An 18,107-nucleotide genomic window follows, 5' to 3' on the forward strand; every position below is an offset into this window, starting at 1 on the left:
AATAAAACAAGTTATGTATTGTCAGATCAATTTTATATTGTTAAAAGTAATTTATCAATATATTAAGTATATAATTTAATGGTAATTTTCATTTAAGAGGGTTGTGTAACATTCAAAGCCCTTTGTTTGAGTTGATTAAAATGGTGTTGATTCAAACTTGACGTTTCTACGACGTATGGAACATCTTGTTTATATAATATGTGGAAAAGACAATCTAGTTTTTGAATGTGATCCATCGCTCTATTTAACTTCTGAAAAGGTACAATTTTAGTTACATTGATATTTCTAAATTTTGTATTTCAATATATGTATGTAGTTAACACATCACCTCCATGACGGATTCCTTCAAATTTGGTTCGGAGGAGATTTTTTTCTTAATTGTGATCATTTCTTCCGGAGTGTAGCCTATTATGACTGACAACAAGTCATTTGCGAAGTTGACATCTAGAGATGCGGAGCCATCCACCAGTGTGCATTTCAAAACCCAGTCTTTCTTCTGAAAAGATAACTTGCCCACTACCTTCAATATCTGACCTTTCACTATAAATGTCTTACTACTTTTATCACTAGCAGAAACGCTCTCTAGTTGTTTCAAATAAACGAACGGATCCCGATCGACTTTCACGGGATAAATCACACTGACGGCATTCGAAGACGGTTCTACGGCTTGTTTCAGCTCCGAAAAGCTCGTCTCTAATGCGACGAGTTCATCATCGTCGAACGGATCGTTGGGTGATTCTTCAATAGGAGTACAAGTAACAGGACTTACTCTAGGTGGTACGACGTTGGTGTTCTTTGATTCTTGTTCGAGCACTTGATTTTCTATCGCGTCTAGTTCATCCAAATCAAAGTTATCGTCGAACATTTCAGCATCGAGGTGGAGGTCTTGTCCGCTCGCGTTCAATGTTGTAGCATCATTTTCAGCGCGCATTTTTGGCTTTACGATTACTGTGACAGTAGGGGTAAAAGATGTTGTTGCATTGATCGTATTCATACTTACAACCTCTCGAGTGAATTCGGTGGCTGTAACATTCAATTATCAGACAGGTTACCATGACAAAAGTAAACTAATATTACATTACTTAAATTGTGTTTGTATGGAGTTTCTTGCTATATTAATAAACTTACACGGAAGTACTTCAGAGCCGCTACTTTGCCCAACTTTTCGTATTAGAATATTTTTATAATTGTTTTGATCAAGTAAGTCATCAACCTCTCCGCCTAAAATCGTCACATGTTTCTCCTCCAACATGAGCACTCCTCGTCGGCAATCAACCGGTCCTGAAACCAAACAGGTCATATACGATCATCCATTTAATATTGAAACATACTACAATAGCGTACCTTTAATTTGAATTTTAGTTCCCGGCAATAGGTTGGTATTAAAATTTCTCAAAGGTTTGTATTCAATACCGCTTATTTCTTGAACGCCGTCAGTCAATATAAGCTTAAACATACTACATAAAACAATATACTCCGACGTTAATACATAAAGAAAAATATAAAGTAAAAAAAAAATCATGAAAAGTATAACCGTTGCGATGATGGTTCCGAATTGTTAGTATCTGTAGCTACTACGTTTGTAGTGTCGACTTTACTCAACTTTTGCAACTGCTGGTATGACGGAGCACCTACACAAGTTAAAAAAAAAAATATATAGGGCGTTCTAATGGGTGCGTGCTACAATTAAACCTCGTTTAATACCGATGTCAATCAAAGAGTTCATTTGTAGTGCGTGCGTTCCTTGGATTGTAGTCTTAACTTGCGTTTTCAGATTCGGTGGTAAACATCCCGGAGATATGTCCTGCAGGTCGGCGAGCAACCACTGACTTTTCACCAGTCTGCTGAGTTCTTCGATGTCGATTTGTTTATCTTTCATTTGGTCGCAGAAGTACTCGACGCAACTGTAGATAGGTATGTAAACATGAATCGCGAATAATTGATTCTTATATTGTAAACGTATGATGGCATACTCTTTCAGCCAATCTTCGGTGACCTCCATGCCTTCTGTCTTCAGCCGAGATTTGGCCTCCGAAATGAACTGCATTTGATTCGATTTTATTGAACCGCAACAAAAGCACTGTTTGACATTTGAGAGCTCTCGCGGACTTTTAAGTAGATTAAACATTTGCAATTCCGACCATAACTAGCTATCTTATTATATTTAAAAAAAATTAATTCGATAAATTATCTATGTCTATGACCACGAAGAAACACCTGTTGATCGCTCAGTAAACATAAAGTATAAGTTTTCAATCGCGATTTTTCAGTGAGTGTTGATCAGTTGGTAAACTCAAAGTACATCATTAGTGAAACTTACTGAGGTCGGAGTTGTGACAGTCTGATACAGTTCTTGATCTTATTTGGAGTTCAGAATGAAAACAGTCAATGTATTTAAACATCACCCTCTTGTTTTCTTCTTGTAAAGTGAATTTTTGCGTCCCTTGTTTGCTCCCTCGCCAACCTCATTTTAACTCTTCTCTCTATTGCGATTCCATGGTCATCTAATTTTAAAAACGCCTGATAAATTGCGTGCTCCTCTAGGTGGTCACGCTTTTCTAGTTATCTTCTAGCTTATAGTAATTATAATAATGGCACCCCTAGCCACCCTTGAGTTGAAATACCTTTTCACTTATTTATTTTTTGCATTGTGTTGGAGATATTCTTAGGAAATTTAGGTTATGGGAACTAGTCTTATTGTGAAGGTCTTCTTCACCACCAGTCCGCCATGTATTGTAGACAGATTCGTCTGTGTTCGGTATTAATACAACTATATGTTTAATATGGTATTTATTTGGTAGTAACACGTATACACAAATATGGTTAATTGTTGGTAAAAGTATGTCGTTCAGCGGTCTCTGGATGTGGTAGAGTGTCGCTGGCTCGGCATTCGGCTATGTCCGGCTAGTCTCTGGATACGGTAGAGTGTCGCTGGCTCGGCATTCGGCTATGTTCAGCAAGTCTCTGGATACGGCAGTGTGTTGCTGGCTCGTTGTTCGGCTATGTTCGGCTAGTCTCTGGATACGGTAGAGTGTCGCTGGCTCGGCATTCGGCTATGTTCAGCAAGTCTCTGGATACGGCAGTGTGTTGCTGGCTCGGTCGGCTGGTTGATCTTCCAAGTCCGTGTAGTGAAGTGGTGGCTGGTCAGGAGCTGGATGTCGACTGGTCTGCTGCTTTGTGTCGACGCTTGCTGCTGTGGGTCGACTGGCGTTGTTTGGGTTGTACCTCCTTTTATAGTGTTTCTGGAATCGCCTGACCGATGGTGGTGGTTTGTTGATGCGTAAGAAAGGAATGCACTGTTGTCGAGGCGTAGAATTTTCTGGAACGCTTGATGGAAGTGGTTATTGATGCGTGCAAGCATTTAGTTGTTGATGCGTACAAGAGGAATTTGCTTTCGTCGAGGCGTAGTATTTTCTGGAATGCTTGATGAAAGTGGTCGTACGAGCATTTAGTTGTTGATGCGTACAAGAGGAATTTGCTTTCGTCGAGACGTAGTATTTTCTGGAATGCTTGATGGAAGTGGTCGTACGAGCATTTAGTTGTTGATGCGTACAAGAGGAATTTGCTTTCGTCGAGGCGTAGTATTTTCTGGAATGCTTGATGGAAGTGGTCGTACGAGCATTTAGTTGTTGATGCGTACAAGAGGAATTTGCTTTCGTCGAGGCGTAGTATTTTCTGGAATGCTTGATGGAAGTGGTCGTACGAGCATTTAGTTGTTGATGCGTACAAGAGGAATTTGCTTTCGTCGAGGCGTAGTATTTTCTGGAATGCTTGATGCTGTTCCGCTCGATGTATTTTGTTGTTGCGGAATATTCTCGAAGGTTTCGATGACGATGACGACGACGAGATTCCTACATGGCTCTCCGGTGAGTGTTAGCGATGTGTGTGATTTTGTGGGAATCTTGATGTGTTGGAGTCTATTGACTCGATGGCGTCGTTGTTCGTCCGGTTGTGCTGGAGAAAGTTGTCTCAACAGCGGGTCTTGTGTTGCATGCCGGTCCAAGTCTTGTTCTCTACCAGGTTGCTTATTTTGGGCGAGCTGCGTTGGTAGTGAAGGTTTGTGATGGCTTGGATGGTGCTGTTGTGCAGGCTGCTGTGTTCTGCGTGGAGTCATTCGCGTGACTGTTTTGCTGGTTGTGCTGGAGTTAGTTGTCTCGACAGCGGCTGTGTTGTGTTGGAGCTAGTTGGCTTAGTGGCGATTTGTTTCACCGGTTGTGCTGGAGTGGGTTGACTCAACAGCGGGTTGTGTTGGTAGCTGGTCCATATGTACTTTCACACCATGTTACTGTTTCGGTCGTTACAATGGTAGTGAAGGTTTGTGTCGGTCTGGACGGTGCTGTTGTGCAGGCTGCGGCGTCCTGCGTGGGCTCATCGAGGTGATGACTCATCGGAGGTGTGATGAGCGGTGCTGGCGGATCAACAGTAGTGGATCCATTTGGTTGTTGTCTCCGGGTTGCGTCTTGTTGTGGCGAAAGCTGCGGAGTTGTTTGACATGGTCACTAGTTGTGGGGACATGTAGCGGACTGCGTTTGAAGTCTGCGTTGAGGGTTGCGTTGTAGACTGCGTTGAAGGCTGCGGTTGCGTGAAGTCTGCGGTTGCTATGAAGTCTGCGGTTGCTATGTAGGCTGCGATGTGGGCTGCTATGTAGGCTGCGATGTGGGCTGCTATGTAGGCTGCGATGTGGGCTGCTATGTTGGCTGCGATGTGGGCTGCTATGTAGGCTGCGATGTGGGCTGCTATGTAGGCTGCAATGTGGGCTGCTATGTAGGCTGCGATGTGGGCTGCTATGTAGGCTGCAATGTGGGCTGCTATGAAGGCTGCGATGTGGGCTGCTATGAAGGCTGCGATGTGGGCTGCTATGAAGGCTGCGTGGTTCTTAGTCGGGGGTCACCAGTTATGGTGAGGTTGGAAGTTGACTGCGCTGTGGGCTGCTTTGTTGACTGCTTTGAAGGCTGCGTGGCTCTTAGTCGGGGGTCACCAGGTATGGTGAGGTTGGAAGTTGACTGCGCTGTGGGCTGCTTTGTTGACTGCTTTTGTTCAGACTCCAGGGATGTTCAACTCGAGAGCACCCCGGAAGTCGGTTTCGTAGAAGCTCGTGGTAAGCGTGGGCGGGGCTGGTTTCCTCCAAGGGATCTACAGGTCGTCGTCTGCGGTCTGGTCTCTGCTGCTGTCGGCTCGGCTCGATGTATATCTCTCTCTCTCTCGTACAGTGTGCGTAAGTGAGGGTGATACGGGACAAAGGCGGGAAATTGAATAGTAATGAAAACAGGTTATAATTCTGTTTGTATGGTGACTGTATTTGCTCATGAACTCCCCCCTCTCGAGAGCTGTTCGACTCCTTAACTTACTGGCACATTACTTGGACCTATTCGATGCCAGTTATGTTGAGTTGGTGGAACACATCCTAAATAGCACGATATAAATTTTTCAATCTTATTTCTTTGTTTTTATTTTGTGTACATATTTTTTACTTGATTTTTATTATTTTTTTATGATGTTTTTTTTTTTATTTATGATTTTTATTATTTTCTTATGTTTTTTTTTATTTATGATTTTTATTATTTTTTTTATGATGTTTTTTTTGTAATTTTTATGATTTTTATTATTTGTATTAAAATCACATTGACGCTTTGGGGCAACCTGTCAAGTCTCTGTGGTATTGATTTTTTAAAATAAATAAAAATAAATAAATAAATAAATAAATATATATATATGTATATACAGAGATCAAGCAGGGGGGACAGAAAAGGGGGGGGGGGGGGAGTCTGACTTGAAATTAGCGCGCACGTGTTCAAGAGGTTATGATAACCTCACTCAACCACGTGGCTACGTGATCTGACTTCGACGAAGAGAGACCAGGAATTCCTCACTTCTCACCGGACGTATACTGAAGCTGTACTTCCAGTATCGTCTGCCGATCAAGGCTGAGCTGATCGGGACTCGGTGGTGGGAACCAACTCGGTAGCGAACAGAGATGTTCACTCGACCGACGCGGAAAACGAATAGGAGGCGGGGACGCGCGCTCGGCGCCGATCTCCCTCCAAAACGGCTCCTTTGGTCGTAACGCCACGAAAGCTGACCATGAAGACTTGGTCGGAACATACTCCCCCCGTTGGAAGTCAGAGGATCGAATTCCAAAACAAACAAGAATTAATGGTGCACAAGCGACTAATGAAATACACAAAAACCAAGCAAATAAGCAAAAAAATAACAACAAAATAAAAAACAACACAACAAAATAACCCAGTCAGCAAACAAAATAACATTAGTCCACCGTCAGTTTCCCATCCTACATAAGCAGCTGACTAAGCCGGCAAGAAACAAACAAAAAATAGACAAACAAACAACCAAAACACCAACAAATAACCAACACCAATGCTAGGTAACAATATTGTTCAACCGTTATATGTCCCAATCTATCCTGATAGCTCCATTACAAAGCACCAATCAAACCAACAAGAGAAGCATAAAAGAAAAGCAACTCAAAAACTTAAGTTAAAACACATAAACTGAATCCACAACACAGATACAAATAACGCGCCAACTTTAATGTGGGACGTTATGAACGCTCGCCACTCCGTTGCACAAATTAACCGAATGTTGCTCAACAGGCAGTCGAGCAACTCGCCGAGCTGCTCTTTTGATAACTCCCTTTACTGTGCGAATGGTGATGACTCGCACCACTCCGTCGTGGCCAGGATGAACGGCTAGGATCCGTCCCATGGGCCATTCCAAGGGAGGTGCGTTTTCTTCGGCGACTATCACCATATCCCCCGGCTGCAAGTTGGGTGACTCCCTGGAGCCACTCTTGTGGCGCTGCTGCAGTAGCGTGACGTACTCTCGGGCCCATCTCTTCCAGAAATGCTGCAACATCTGCTGCAGGTGCTTGTAAGTTGACACCCTCGCTAAGGGTTGATCGACCAGATCTTCCTGAGGTAGCGCAATCAGTGGCCCACCAACTAGGAAATGACCAGGAGTGAGGGGAATTAGGTCGGAAAGGTCAGATGACAACGGGGTCAAAGGTCGCGAGTTCAATACGGCTTCTATTTGTGTTATTAGAGTATTCAAAGACTCGTACGTTACGGTTGTACTACCCATGACGCGTTTTAAGTGGCGCTTCATTGACTTTACGGCGGCCTCCCACAGCCCACCAAAGTGCGGAGCCCGTGGTGGAATGAAGCGCCAGTTCATTCCCTTTTCAGAACAAAATGAATGTAGCGATTGCTTATGAGCGGTTGATGCTAGCAGTTTAGTGAGCATTCTATCGGTTCCTATAAAGTTAGTGGCGTTATCGGACCAGATCTCAGCCACGAGCCCCCTCCGAGATATGAATCTCTTCAGTGCGTCGATAAATGCCCTGGACGTTAAACTCTGCACTACCTCTAAATGAACAGCCTTGGTAGCAAGGCAAACGAATATGCAGATGTAGGCTTTCAGGAAAGACCGATTTCGGGACGCTTTCTCCTTGATGAGGATCGGGCCGGCGTAATCTACGCCACAATTAAGGAACGGACGTGCCGGGGCAGTGCGTAATGCTGGCAAATCTCCCATTATGGGTTGTTGAAGTCTCGGTATGACCCGGGAGCACCGTACGCACCTTCGAATTTCGCGACTAACGGTGTTTCTCCCCCCGATTAGCCAATACCTTTCTCGAAGGTGGGCGGACACCAATTGTGTGCCTGCATGGAGTAATTGTTCATGAGCGGCTCTAACTAGCAACTCCGTAATATGGGCTTTAGCTGGAACAATCAGAGGGTGCTTGCGCTCAAACTGCCAATGAGTGTGGCTCAATCGCCCTCCCACCCGTAGGGCACCTTCTGGATCCAAAAAAGGTCTTAAGGCCTTCAGGCGATTGTTAGGAATTGGCAACGCTGATTCGAGTAGGGCAATTTCCCTTTTGTAAAATCGCGACTGAACGTGCTTGATGATTTTAGTTTCCGCGGCGATTAGTTCGGTACGCGATAGTGGACCACTAATGGACCCCCTTCTTCTCAACGCCGCGATAAATCGTAGGCAATAGGCAGTAATTCTGGTCAACGTGTGCCACGAAGAGTATCGGGATAATAACTCCCAGTCACTAGTACTAGCGACTAGGGCTACACGCGTCCCTTTAGCCTCTATTTGAGGCTCTTCAATGGGAACCTGGCTCTTTGGCCATGTGTTCCTGTCCTGGAGGATCCATTTGGGTCCATTCCACCACAATGACATGGTTTGTAATTCAGAGGGCATGAATCCTCGAGACAAAGAATCAGCGGGATTGTCCTGGGAACTCATATGGTTCCAGGAATGCTTTCCACTCATTGACTGGATTTTGGCTACCCTATGGGACACAAAGGTCGTCCAACGTGAAGATTCACCCTTGAGCCAAGCTAACACGATGGTAGAATCAGTCCATAAAATCACCTCGTCAATCGGAACGGTGATTGCGACTCTAACTCGCTCTACCAATGTGTGAAGTAAATGGGCGCCGCACAGTTCCAATCTGGGAATAGTCAAAGTCTTTAAGGGGGCGACTCGAGATTTTGCGCAAAACAATCTACAGACGCGATGTCCCAATCGGTCGGTGGACAGCGCATAAATGCATGCGCCGTATGCCTTTTGCGATGCATCGCAAAACCCGAGTAGCGTAATGCTCACCGGGTTAGGTAATAAAACATGTCTGGGAATCATTATGTCCCTCAATTTGGGCAATTGTGATATGAAAATCTCCCATTGGGACGCTAATCTCTCGGGAATAGCCTCGTCCCAATTGAGGCCCCCGCGGAATAGTTCTTGCATTAACTGTTTTGCAAGAACGATGGTAGGGCCCAATAAGCCCAGTGGGTCAAACAACCGCGCTATTTGGGCTAGTATATTCCGTTTCGTGAATTGCGCATTTGTATTCAGATTGATGGGGAAAGCGAACGTGTCACATTTGGTGTGCCAGTTCAATCCGAGAGTGGATGTCTCGTCCTTGCTGATCACATGGCAGTGATCGGTGCCCTGATCGGAAGCGGGTATTATGGAGATGGGTTCAGTGGTGTTGGAAGCCCATTTTCGAAGAGGGAGACCAGCCCGAGCCAGAATATAGTTAATTTGCTCGGCCAGTTTTGTGAGTTCCTGGACGCTACTGGCACCCGAGAGCAAGTCATCGACGTAAAAGTCTCTGCTTAACACTGTGGAAGCTTCGGGAAATTCCGCCCTATGTTCATCGGCTAAGGCCCTCAAACAACGGGTTGCCAAGAATGAAGCACAGGCAGTGCCGTAAGTCACAGTGTTTAGCTGATACGTTCGCGCCCCTTTACCCAAACCCCAGATAATGCGTTGAAATGGTTGGTCATCTGGATGTACCCTGATTTGTCGGTACATCTTTTCGATGTCCGCAGTCACTGCAACTGAGTGCTGCCGAAAACGTAATAAAATGTCGAATATGTCGTCCTGAACTCGTGGACCGACATGGAGAACGTCATTTAGAGATGTTCCCGAAGATGACTTTGCCGACCCGTCAAACACTACGCGTAGCTTTGTAGTGAGGCTGCTTTCTTTGGAGACGGCGTGGTGAGGGAGATAGAAATTTGGGACGGATTCTGAATTGCACTCCGACATATGCCCCAGATCGATAAATTCCTGCAGAAATGCCTCGTAACGATTGCGAAATTGTTCGTTACGAGCAAATCTGCCCTTAAGCGCACGGAATCTTTTTTCCGCCGCAGTGCGTGAATCGCCTAATAAGTGACTGTCTGCCTTGAATGGCAGTCTGACCATAAACCGACCCGAAGAATCGCGAGTAGTCCCATGTATGAAAGACTGCTCGGCGGGATGACCCTCATCTAACCCTACCTTGGAGGTGTTCGGTTCTTCTAGTTCCCAGAATGCTCTGATGGAGCGCATGAGTGAGAGATTGCAACTACGTGCATTGTTCGATGATGCGGGAGCGGCAATCGAACCACCTAAAATCCAACCGTACGCGGTGTTTAGCATGGTTATGCTTCCTTGTCTGTCACCGCGTGAAGGAATGGAAATGGTGCGCCTTCCGTTGCGCAATATGGCATGATAGATGTCGCTACCCATCACCATATCAACCGTACCGGGAGAGTCAAATGACGGATCAGCAAGGGGAAGATGAAGCGGCAAATGGCTCCGTATCTCAGACACATTGCGCGATGGCAGTTGATGCGTGATGTCGGACATGATTGCGCAATCAATGTCCATGCCGGCGCCCTGGTTGGGGAGACGCGGTAGTATACGCACTACCGCGCCATAGGAGATGGACGTCCTATTTAAACCTACTCCCAGCAGGTTGACGTCCATCTTTTTTGACTTCAAGGCGAGTCGCCTTCTTAAGTCCTCGGACATTATGTTGACCTCGGAGCCATTATCAAGTAAAGCCCGCACTTTATGCAACTGCCCATCACGACCGCGTGCTTGTACTTCTACGGTACATAACAAAACGGTGCGGGAATGTGAAGGCGTCGCGTGTCTCACCGAATGTAAAACTGCTGACGGTTCTACAGGTTTGACGTACTTCGAATTCTGGGGGCTCTGGGAAGTTTTGACCTTGTTTGAAGGTGAAGCCTGATACGCCGTTGCGTCATGCAAGAGCGTGTGGTGCGCCCGACCGCAACGCACGCATCTTTGTTTGGTTCGGCACGCTTGAACCATGTGACCCGGTCTCAGACAGTTCAGACATAACCTATGTTTGATAGCGGCCGCCCTACGCTCATCACCGCTCATACGGCGGAAAGATGTGCATGCTAGTAGCGAGTGACTTCCGCTACAGTTGATGCAGGAGGGGTGTTCCCCTCCCACATGTAACGCGGCCGCCTTTTGGCCACTGACAACTCGAGGTTGGGCATTCGACTCGCCCTTTAGAACGAAGTCGGCATTTGCCACGGCTTGGCACTGGCCCGTTAGGAAGTCCATCATGTTGACAAACGTGCAGTCTTCATACTTGGGAGCCTGAAGCTCCCATTGCTGAAGTGTGTGCCGGTCGAGTTTTCTGGTGATAAACATCACCAGAATCTCGTTCCAGGTCTCGACCCGGACGCCCAAGTTAACGAGCGCACGTACATGCATGTTAGCATCATCTATGAGACGACGCAAACTGACGTGATGGTTGCTCGCGACTGGCTCGGCTTCAAATAATGCCTGAAGATGATGTTGAATAACAATTTTTTTATTGTTATAGCGTTGATCCAAAATGGACCACGCGCGGGAGAAGGCATCGTCAGCTAACTCTAGGCCACTAACTACGCGACTGGGTTCTCCTTTCAGGACTGCCAACAAGTATTGGAAGCGGGCGATTTGCGAATTCTCGCCGGCCATAGCGGCCAAGAAGCGTTGTGCGAATTGGGGCCAATTTTGGATGTTGCGCTCAAACGTGGGCAACTCCAACTGGGGCAATTTGATTGCTGTATTTGATTGCGGTATCGGTGACTGCGGCACAGGTGTGACAGCGGATGTAACGACATCTAATGGCGGAACGTTAAATTGCGGCTCCCGTAAATTGATTGCTTCGGTGTATCGCACGATGGCGGCCATATATTCCCTATCAAATATGTCCACGACGGACTCGGAGGCCTGCGCCTCTTCTTGGTCCAGCTCGTCTATCTGATCTTGGACCGATTCAAATTCAGACAATAGTGGTTTGATCATTTCGAATCTAGCCTTGAGCTCGATGAGGTTTACATTGTCCCCCAATAGATTCGCGTTGCGAGTTAATTTAGCTCGAATACCTTTTCGTGCCTTTTTAAGAGCAATCAAAGCCTCCATTATTGAACTGCGACGCAAAGCAAACAAAGGAAAAAATGGACGCGAAGAGAAAAAAAATAAACAAAGGACAATGGATACGGACAAAACAAAATGGATGCTGGCGACCAAAAAAATAGCAACCACAACAGAAAAATGCAAATGACGACCAACCTGGACTAGACGATGTTGGCAGACCAGCTCTGGAGGATTCGGCTATCGAAGGACCAAGTGTTCAGACTCCAGGGATGTTCAACTCGAGAGCACCCCGGAAGTCGGTTTCGTAGAAGCTCGTGGTAAGCGTGGGCGGGGCTGGTTTCCTCCAAGGGATCTACAGGTCGTCGTCTGCGGTCTGGTCTCTGCTGCTGTCGGCTCGGCTCGATGTATATCTCTCTCTCTCTCGTACAGTGTGCGTAAGTGAGGGTGATACGGGACAAAGGCGGGAAATTGAATAGTAATGAAAACAGGTTATAATTCTGTTTGTATGGTGACTGTATTTTATATATATATGTATATACAGAGATCAAGCCAGGGGGACAGAAAAGGGGGGGGGGGGGAGTCCGACTTGAAATTAGCGCGCACGTGTTCAAGAGGTTATGATAACCTCACTCAACCACGTGGCTACGTGATCTGACTTCGACGAAGAGAGACCAGGAATTCCTCACTTCTCACCGGACGTATACTGAAGCTGTACTTCCAGTATCGTCTGCCGATCAAGGCTGAGCTGATCGGGACTCGGTGGTGGGAACCAACTCGGTAGCGAACAGAGATGTTCACTCGACCGACGCGGAAAACGAATAGGAGGCGGGGACGCGCGCTCGGCGCCGATCTCCCTCCAAAACGGCTCCTTTGGTCGTAACGCCACGAAAGCTGACCATGAAGACTTGGTCGGAACAGCTTTGAAGGCTGCGTGGCTCTTAGTCGGGGGTCACCAGGTATGGTGAGGTTGGAAGTTGACTGCGCTGTGGGCTGCTTTGTTGACTGCTTTGAAGGCTGCGTGGCTCTTAGTCGGGGGTCACCAGGTATGGGAACTAGTCTTATTGTGAAGGTCTTCTTCACCACCAGTCCGCCATGTATTGTAGACAGATTCGTCTGTGTTCGGTATTAATACAACTATATGTTTAATATGGTATTTATTTGGTAGTAACACGTATACACAAGTATGGTTAATTGTTGGTAAAAGTATGTCGTTCAGCGGTCTCTGGATGTGGTAGAGTGTCGCTGGCTCGGCATTCGGCTATGTCCGGCTAGTCTCTGGATACGGTAGAGTGTCGCTGGCTCGGCATTCGGCTATGTTCAGCAAGTCTCTGGATACGGCAGTGTGTTGCTGGCTCGTTGTTCGGCTATGTTCGGCTAGTCTCTGGATACGGTAGAGTGTCGCTGGCTCGGCATTCGGCTATGTTCAGCAAGTCTCTGGATACGGCAGTGTGTTGCTGGCTCGGTCGGCTGGTTGATCTTCCAAGTCCGTGTAGTGAAGTGGTGGCTGGTCAGGAGCTGGATGTCGACTGGTCTGCTGCTTTGTGTCGACGCTTGCTGCTGTGGGTCGACTGGCGTTGTTTGGGTTGTACCTCCTTTTATAGTGTTTCTGGAATCGCCTGACCGATGGTGGTGGTTTGTTGATGCGTAAGAAAGGAATGCACTGTTGTCGAGGCGTAGAATTTTCTGGAACGCTTGATGGAAGTGGTTATTGATGCGTGCAAGCATTTAGTTGTTGATGCGTACAAGAGGAATTTGCTTTCGTCGAGGCGTAGTATTTTCTGGAATGCTTGATGAAAGTGGTCGTACGAGCATTTAGTTGTTGATGCGTACAAGAGGAATTTGCTTTCGTCGAGACGTAGTATTTTCTGGAATGCTTGATGGAAGTGGTCGTACGAGCATTTAGTTGTTGATGCGTACAAGAGGAATTTGCTTTCGTCGAGGCGTAGTATTTTCTGGAATGCTTGATGGAAGTGGTCGTACGAGCATTTAGTTGTTGATGCGTACAAGAGGAATTTGCTTTCGTCGAGGCGTAGTATTTTCTGGAATGCTTGATGCTGTTCCGCTCGATGTATTTTGTTGTTGCGGAATATTCTCGAAGGTTTCGATGACGATGACGACGACGAGATTCCTACAAGGTAAAAAGCCATTGATGTATAATACACATAGATGGGCCCTGGCGTGTGATTTTGGTCGGAGATCTTGTCTTCACTAACTGAGGGGTGCGGGGGGTTTAATTAGCGGGGAAGTTGGGTTTTTTTCCCTACGACGCAGCGGTACCTACCTACCTACTAAGAGAAACTGTGCATGCGCCATGTATTTTGCATGCGCCATGTATTTTGCATGCGCCATGTATTTTGCATGCGCCATGTATTTTGCATGCGCCAAAAGGGAGACCAGTATTCGAGACCAGATCGTTCGTGTCGTGATCGTGTACAGACGTTGATTACGTGTGTGGCGATTTGGACAACGAAATTGTAACAATTAAAAAATTAAAAATAAATTTGTAATATATAATTATGTGTACGTTCTAAGTGTATAATAATGGCATCAGAACGCATAAGTGAAGTAATAACAATTGAAAAAAAAATTATGGACATTTTGACCACAAAAACTAACAGTATATCAAATGACAATAAGACATTTTTAATTACATCAGTAAAAAAATTAGTTGAATATATTTGTGAAAATGAAAATAATGATAAGGAACAATTTTTGGATGTAATATGTGAATTAAGAAGTGAATTTAAAAATTTGAAAAACAATATACAAAAAGACATAAATATAATAAAAACCAACAGTGAATTAAACATTTTAAAAAGTGTAAATAAGAGTGAAAATAGTTTAAATTATGCAAATGCACTTAAGAAGAATAATAAAGACATAACAATAATTGTTCCGAAAAAAATCCAAGAAACGGACAAAACAAAGGAAGAATGTAAAAGTTTAATAAAACCCAAGGAACTAAAAATAGGAATACAAGGGGTTAAAAAAATCGGTAAAGGGGGCATTGCTGTAACGTGTAACAGTGCACAGGATAGTATTAAATTAATAAAAGAAGTAGAAAATAAATTAGGGGAGAATTATAATGTTAAAAGAGGGGAATTAAAAAATCCCAAAATTAAAATTGTAGATATGTCGGAGGAACTTACAAGTGAACAGTTGGCTGAGTGTTTGATGAATCAAAATCAAGAAGTTATAAATGATGGTGAACTGAAGGTGTTAAAAATATGGAAAAGTAGAAAAAATAATAAATATAATGCGATAGTGGAAGTAGATTGCAATACATTTAAAAGATTTATTGAAGATGGAAAAGTAAATATAAATTGGGATAGATGTAGGGTTTTTGAAGAAATTAATATTCTAAGATGTCTAAATTGTTACGGATTTAATCACAAAGCGGTGGATTGTAGAAACAAGGTGACATGTGCGAAATGTGGAGAAGAAGGGCACAAAAGCGAGGGATGTAACAATAAAATAATAAAATGTAATAATTGCTTTAAAAGTAATAATAAATTAAAATTAAATTTGAACACAAATCACGGACCGTTGGACACTAAGTGCAGTGTATATAAAAGAAATATAGAATTAATGAGAAATAGAATTAAGTATAATAATATATAGCAACCACCAAAAGGTATCGGTATAAATGTACAAAGTTTTTTTGCTCACAAGGATGAGGTTTGGAGTTTAACTGTAAGTCAAAAACCATTATTTATAGGTTTAAGTGAAACGCATGTAACTAGTGATTTTGAAGATTTTGAGCTGAATATAGATGGATATTGTGTTTTGAGATGTGACTCTAATTCTAGACATACGGGTGGGGTACTATTGTATTTAAGGGATGATTTAAGTTACGGTAATGTAATAGTTAATAAGGTTGATGGTGAGTTTTGGACAATTGGTGTGGATCTGCTTGTGAATGGAGTTACTGTGTTTTTGCTAGTAATTTACCGCTCTCCGAATGGTAGAAGTGGAAGATTTCTTAAATTTTTAGAAGAATTGAGTGAAAGAAGTATAGATGTGAGTAAAAATATAATTATGTTTGGGGACTGGAATTTTAATTGGTTACAGACAGAAGAATTTTATGTAAAAAAGTTGAGAAATTGGGTAAATGAATTGGGTTTTAAACAAAAAGTGACGGAAGCAACGAGAGTGAATAATTTATCAAGCTCTCTCATTGATTTGGTTATAACAAATATAATGGATCTGCGGTGTGAGGTGAAAGATGTACCGAAAATAGGAGACCATTCTATTGTCAACATGTTTTTGGGACAGCGGTTTAGTAACGGAGGACTTAAAAATATGCAGGTGACTGAAAGAGAAAACATTGATTATCAATTGATGAATGAATTGTTAAAGGAGTGTGTATGGGGAAAGGATGGTGATAGTGTGAATGAAATGTGGGAGATAATGTATCGTAATATAACATATTCTAAAAGTAAATGCGTAAAAACCACAAGAATCATGCATAAGCATAAGCTGAAACCTTGGTTTACCAAGGAAGTAAAGGAAAGCTTAGTTGATAAGAATGTTAGTTATAAAAGATATAAAATTATTAAGGCTATGGATGGAATCCAATTAGAAAAGGCTTGGTTAGAGTATAAAAGAAAGAGGAATAAATGTGTGAATGTTTTACGTAATGCGAAGAGGGATTGGCATGAAAGAAATATTGATGGTGCAAAAAAAGATCCCACAAAAATGTGGCGAATAATTAAAACTTTGATTTCCGGGGGAAAAAATGTTTCTTTGAATGAATTAGAAGTCGAGGGAGTAGTATATAATGATAAAGAGGATATGGTTGAAAGATTGAATGAGTTTTACATCAATAGTGTGAATGATATAGTTAATTCAATACAAACAAGGCATAATAGTGTGAATGATGATATTAATTTGGGTTTAAATAAGTTTGAAAGGTTTAAATTAGTGGAAATGGAGGGATTAAATGGTGTATTGAAGGGCATGAAATCAGTTTCTAGTATGGATGGATTGACTCTAGATATTTTAATCAACACTTGGGACATGGTTGGACCTCAGTTACTGAAATTAATAAATGAATCGTTAGAAGTGGGATCCGTCCCGGATGCATGGAAGGTGTCTACTATTGTACCGGTACCAAAGGTTACGGGCACACATAAAGCCAGTGAAATGAGGCCCATCAATATGTTACCAATTGTTGAGAAGATGCTGGAGGAAATCGTTATGATTCAATTGAAAGAGTTCATTAGTATAAATGATTGTTTGGTTGTGGAACAGTCTGGATTTAGAGTGAAACATTCAACAGAAACCGCTATCCAATTGGTGGTTTCTGATTGGATGGAGACGATGGATGAATCTAGCATGGTTGTTGGAGCAGTTTTTCTAGATTTTAAGCGAGCGTTCGAGACAGTAGATAGGAATATTTTATTACAAAAATTATATAAGTTAGGAATAAATGGTATAGTATTAAAGTGGCTTCAATCATACTTAAATAATAGAAGGCAAAGAGTAAAAATTGATAAGGTGTTATCCTCTGAATTTGTAACACCTCATGGAGTGCCGCAAGGGGCCAAATTGGGACCCTTATTATTTATATTATATATAAACGATATTGTTAAGGTAATTAAGATGTGTAAAATACATTTGTTTGCAGATGATACATTGATATATATAATTGGAAAGAATGTTGATGTAATGTCTGAGATTTTAAATATAGAATTAAATTATGTGAATGACTGGTTGTGTGAAAATAAATTAAAGTTGAATGTGAATAAAACAAAAATGATGTGGTTGAATGGTAAAAATAAAAATATATTGAATGAAATTAGAATTGATGATAAGTTAATTGAAAAAGTTGAAAATATAAAATACTTAGGTGTATACATAGATTCAGGACTAAATTTTAAAATGCACGCTGACTATATAATAAAAAAAATGGCTAGAAAAGTTGGTGTATTATGTAGATTAAGAAATATTTTAAGTAAAAAAAGTAAAATTTTAGTGTTTAATTCAATTGTCTTGCCACATGTGGTTTATTGTGCCACTGTGCTTAATTTGTTTAGTGGCCAAGATTTAGAAAAAATGCAAAAAATACAGAATAAAGCTATGAGAGCTATTTTGAATGTGAGTAGATTTAAGAGTATTGGAAGTATGTTAGATGAATTAGGATGGATGAGTATTAGAATTAGTCTAAATATTAGTACATTGTCTTTTGTTTATAAGTTAGATCATAAGTTATTACCTAAGTATTTTGATGATTATATAATAAGGAATAGAGATAAACATAGTTTTTATACTAGAAATAAGGACAAACTAGTTGTAAGTAGAGTAAGAAAGAATAAGACGGCTGGGGGTGTTTTTCACAGGGGTGTGCTCATGTATAATGCCCTCCCTGAGTGCGTCAGGTCTGCTAAAAACATGGATGC

General features: G+C 42.9%; 2 protein-coding genes and 2 long non-coding RNA genes across 4 annotated transcripts in view; 3 read left to right on the forward strand and 1 right to left on the reverse strand.

The window, feature by feature from the left end:
* Positions 1-2,116, reverse strand: LOC143909777 (recQ-mediated genome instability protein 1-like). Its single transcript, XM_077427950.1, has 7 exons — positions 1,974-2,116; positions 1,705-1,904; positions 1,535-1,631; positions 1,345-1,457; positions 1,129-1,281; positions 329-1,023; positions 1-251 (listed from the first exon to the last, which is right to left on the reverse strand). The coding sequence occupies exons 1-7, from the start codon at positions 2,045-2,047 to the stop codon at positions 93-95; spliced, it is 1,491 nt and encodes a 496-aa protein (XP_077284076.1). The 5' UTR covers positions 2,048-2,116; the 3' UTR covers positions 1-92.
* LOC143909769 (uncharacterized) overlaps positions 1-18,107 on the forward strand; it is a 69,598-nt gene that overhangs the window by 40,181 nt on the left and 11,310 nt on the right. The gene's annotated exons all lie outside the window — the stretch shown is intronic.
* Positions 2,775-13,310, forward strand: LOC143909786 (uncharacterized). The gene is made up of 5 exons (XR_013260374.1): positions 2,775-2,925; positions 3,031-3,364; positions 3,627-4,981; positions 12,663-12,977; positions 13,085-13,310. It is a non-coding gene; the product is annotated as an uncharacterized LOC143909786 (long non-coding RNA).
* Positions 12,851-18,107, forward strand: part of LOC143909787 (uncharacterized) — a 279,264-nt gene continuing 274,007 nt past the window's right edge. Inside the window, exons 1-3 of the long non-coding RNA XR_013260375.1 lie at positions 12,851-12,995; positions 13,101-13,477; positions 13,566-13,804. This is a non-coding gene — a long non-coding RNA (uncharacterized LOC143909787). The remainder of the gene's footprint in view (positions 12,996-13,100; positions 13,478-13,565; positions 13,805-18,107) is intronic.

Source organism: Arctopsyche grandis, chromosome 3 (assembly GCF_051622035.1).
Source record: "Arctopsyche grandis isolate Sample6627 chromosome 3, ASM5162203v2, whole genome shotgun sequence".
In the NCBI taxonomy this organism is placed as follows: domain Eukaryota; kingdom Metazoa; phylum Arthropoda; class Insecta; order Trichoptera; family Hydropsychidae; genus Arctopsyche; species Arctopsyche grandis.

Coding starts and splice junctions, on each gene's coding strand:
- LOC143909777 (XM_077427950.1), bottom strand. CDS start 2,047: ATGCAGTTCATTTCGGAGGCCAAATCTCGGCTGAAGACAGAAGGCATG. Junction 1,458..1,534: donor TCGGAACCATCATCGCAACG/GTTATACTTTTC, acceptor TGTTTTATGTAG/TATGTTTAAGCTTATATTGA. Junction 1,282..1,344: donor AACTAAAATTCAAATTAAAG/GTACGCTATTGT, acceptor GTTTGGTTTCAG/GACCGGTTGATTGCCGACGA.